The sequence below is a fragment of the Cupressus sempervirens genome, chromosome 11, assembly GCF_028749045.1.
Source record: "Cupressus sempervirens isolate cs-2001-9-10 chromosome 11, ASM2874904v1, whole genome shotgun sequence".
Classification (NCBI taxonomy): Eukaryota; Viridiplantae; Streptophyta; class Pinopsida; order Cupressales; family Cupressaceae; genus Cupressus; species Cupressus sempervirens.
The window spans coordinates 824915596-824919006 of record NC_143128.1 but is presented as its reverse complement, the minus strand read 5'-3'; the positions used below and the strand labels follow the sequence as shown (position 1 = coordinate 824919006).

The window sequence follows — 3411 nt, the reverse complement described above, 5'->3', positions numbered from 1 at the left end:
ATTATTCAAGGCTGTACAAACTTTCACCAAGGGTGTTTCTTAAGGATGCTTTAGAAACTTTCTAGCAATAACATCCATCAAAGCATAAATGAGAGGCATTCAATCACCCTACAAGACATGTATAGAAATGTGGGAGCATAGATAAAACCAATGAATTATTTGATGAAATGGCTCTAGAAAATATGGTTTCATAGAATGTGATTGGAGAATATTCGCAAAATAGACATAGAGGATATGTACAAAATGGACTTGCTCAAAAGATTTCAAAAACTTTCAAAAAAGGAAGTACAAATGACCAATCAAACATTTAATATAACTATTAGCTAAGCCATTAATAATCAATAAATAAGTTGTATAGACAGACAATTGCGAACAACTTAAACATCACACATTAAGGCTTAGTTACTAAAAGTGTTAAATAGTCAAAGTTGACTTATTTTTCCAACCTTAATTTCTCCCTTAGTGTGTGATGTTTAAGGATGGCCAAACAATGGTTACCAAATAGCCCTAGGCAATCATACTTTTGAAAGTTGACCGTTCGGATTACACCACTATAGGTTCTAAGGGTGCCCATTCCCTGGTGGGATTAGTGAAGAGGAACCTAGGTTAGATAAGTTGATTGCTTATATTATTTTACTGAATCAAGGTTTGATTTAATAATAATAATATTATTGTTTTAGTCTGTTTCTCACCGAAAAACACAAAACGAAAAAAACAAACAGTAGTTATTAACTCGAAATTCGAGCCGCTGAAATATTTGTGGAGTTTCAAAACAGATCGGTTTGACGACGAAGAAGAATCCAGTCCAATCCTTTGTTTTGAAGGAGATGTCAAGATATTGACGTATGCTCCACACGCCATACGCCCTGGCGGAATAATAATAAGCGGAGGAAACCCTAGCATATAAACCGCCACTAAATAAGACGCTCGTAAAAAGATAAAGATACTGCTGCCCCCAACCGGCGACCAAAACGCGCAATTACAGTGACGTGTACTTGGCCCCATCGCCATTCGTGTTTCATAGTTGCACTTGCGTCTAACGCAAGATCCACAACCCCTCTCTCTCTATATATATACACACACGTATATTTTCATTTCTGCCGCCCTCTTGAATTTTATAATTTCATTTCCCCCCGTCCACATTCAGCAGAACCATCTGTTTTCTCCGTCTGTTCGGCCATGCCGCTAACTCTGACGGCTCATCTTGCCAAAGCGGCCGAGAGATTTCCTCACCAGAAGGCGATTGTGGTGTCGGGAAAACACGAATTGGTTCACAGCGAGCTCCAAAAGATCGTCGACGAATGCGCCGCTCAGATCAGAAACGCCGGTATTTCGCCCGGCGATGTCGTCGCCCTCACTTTTGCGAACACCATCGAGTTGGTGATATTGTTCATGGCCGTCATACGAGCCAGAGCCGTGGCGGCGCCTCTCAACGCCGCCTACACGGCCGAGGAATTCGAGTTCTATCTCAAAGACTCTAAATCGAAGCTTCTCTTTCTGCCAACGGAGCCCAACGCCGCTGCCGAGACTGCCGCCGTGAATCTGAAACTCCCGGCGGTGGCCGCTCGCTTCGAAAAATCTTCCGACGGCGTTGCAGTCGTCAAATTTGTGCCGAAATCTGCCGGAATCTTCAAAATCAACAGCAGCGCCACTGAGGCGGAGGCCGTACCGGCTGACAACGTGGAAGAGGACGTGGCGCTCTTCTTGCACACGTCAGGGACAACGAGCCGTCCGAAGGGTGTGCCGCTAACTCAGCTGAACCTAGCGGCGTCCACGGAGCACATCAGGGACACCTACGACCTCTCCACGTCGGATACGACCGTCATAACGTTGCCGCTCTTCCACGTCCACGGCCTCCTCGCGGCGCTGCTCTCGTCGCTCGTCTCGGGCGCCACCGTCGTGCTACCTGCGGCGGGCCGCTTCTCGGCCTCCACCTTCTGGAACGACATGAAATCTCACGGCGCCACGTGGTACACTGCGGTGCCCACGATACACCAGATTCTTCTCGACAGGCACTTGGCCAAGCCGGAGGATTTTTACCCGAAGCTCCGGTTTATCCGAAGCTGCAGCGCTTCGTTGGCTCCGGTGATCTTGGAGCGGTTGGAGAAATCGTTCGGCGCACCGGTTCTAGAAGCTTATGCAATGACGGAGGCGGCGCATCAGATGACATCCAATCCGCTGCCGCACCGCGGGCACCGGAAACCGGGATCCGTCGGCAAGCCTACCGGATTAGAAGTGGCGATTCTTAATGAGAGCGGCGCTGAGCAAACGGCTGGTGCCAGTGGCAAGGTTTGTATTCGTGGTTTAAACGTCACGAAAGGATACCAGGACAATCCAGAGGCCAACAAAAGCGCCTTTCTGTTTGGGTGGTTTCATACCGGAGATCTCGGTTATCTCGATGAGGAAGGTTATCTTTTCTTGATCGGCAGAATCAAGGAGCTCATCAACCGCGGAGGTAATTCTTTTAGAAATTCTCTGCTCTCGTAGAAATCAGTCAACCAATTTTTCCGTGCCCGGATATAAATATTTTAACGCTGCCTACCGATCAAAATAATATTTGAAGGCTTTCTGTATTTTTTTTGTTTTCAGGCGAGAAGATATCTCCGGTGGAAGTAGACGCAGTTTTGTTATCGCATCCGGCCGTTGCTCAGGCGGTGGCGTTTGCCGTGCCGGACGAGAAATACGGCGAAGAGGTAAATTTATTTTAATTAAATTTCGCTTTCTTTCTAAATATATTTTAATTTGTTTAGATCAGAGTTGGGGAAACTTATTGTTTGGGGATGTTTTACAGATAAATGCGGCAGTGGTTCCTCAGGAAGGCGTGACGGTGAGCGGAGATGATGTAATAACACACTGCAAGAAGAATTTGGCGGCATTCAAGATTCCCAAGAAGGTTTTCGTGACGGATTCGCTGCCTAAAACGGCGAGTGGTAAAATCCAGCGGCGAGTAATGGCTGAACATTTTGGTGTAACAGCGCGTGCAAAGATGGGCGCTTAATAACTGACTGCCTAAACGCTACTTTTTTTTCTTTCCTCGAAGCGGGCTAGCCACTGGCCACCTCATGCATAAAAAGTCATGTAAAAAATGCCTTCATCAAAGGAAGCATATTGTTCTTTCTATTCAATGTATACATTGGTCAATTCAATATTTATATCTGGATACCGATGTATGAAATGTTTTTTTCGAGGGGAAATTCACCATGTATGATGAGTCATGACATTGAACAATTCAATATCATATTTACAGGCGTGAAATTTTCCAGTTTTCTTCCATTGACGCGTATAATTTAACACATAAAATCCACATCTCTAGTGTTGTCGTTTTCATGCTAGTTTTTTCTCGGGGAGGTCGCGACTATTTTGGTAGTCAGTTAGGATTTGGCAACTTAGTTGTCACGCGAAATAGGAGAG

The 3411-nt window shown here is 45.6% G+C and overlaps 1 protein-coding gene across 1 annotated transcript; it reads left to right on the top strand.

Moving 5' to 3' along the window:
• The first annotated feature begins 1010 nt into the window (after positions 1-1010).
• LOC149532106 (oxalate--CoA ligase-like) lies at positions 1011-3152 on the top strand. The gene is made up of 3 exons (XM_089810049.1): positions 1011-2455; positions 2590-2693; positions 2792-3152. The coding sequence occupies exons 1-3, from the start codon at positions 1180-1182 to the stop codon at positions 2996-2998; spliced, it is 1587 nt and encodes a 528-aa protein (XP_089666175.1). The 5' UTR covers positions 1011-1179; the 3' UTR covers positions 2999-3152.
• Positions 3153-3411: the final 259 nt, after the last annotated feature.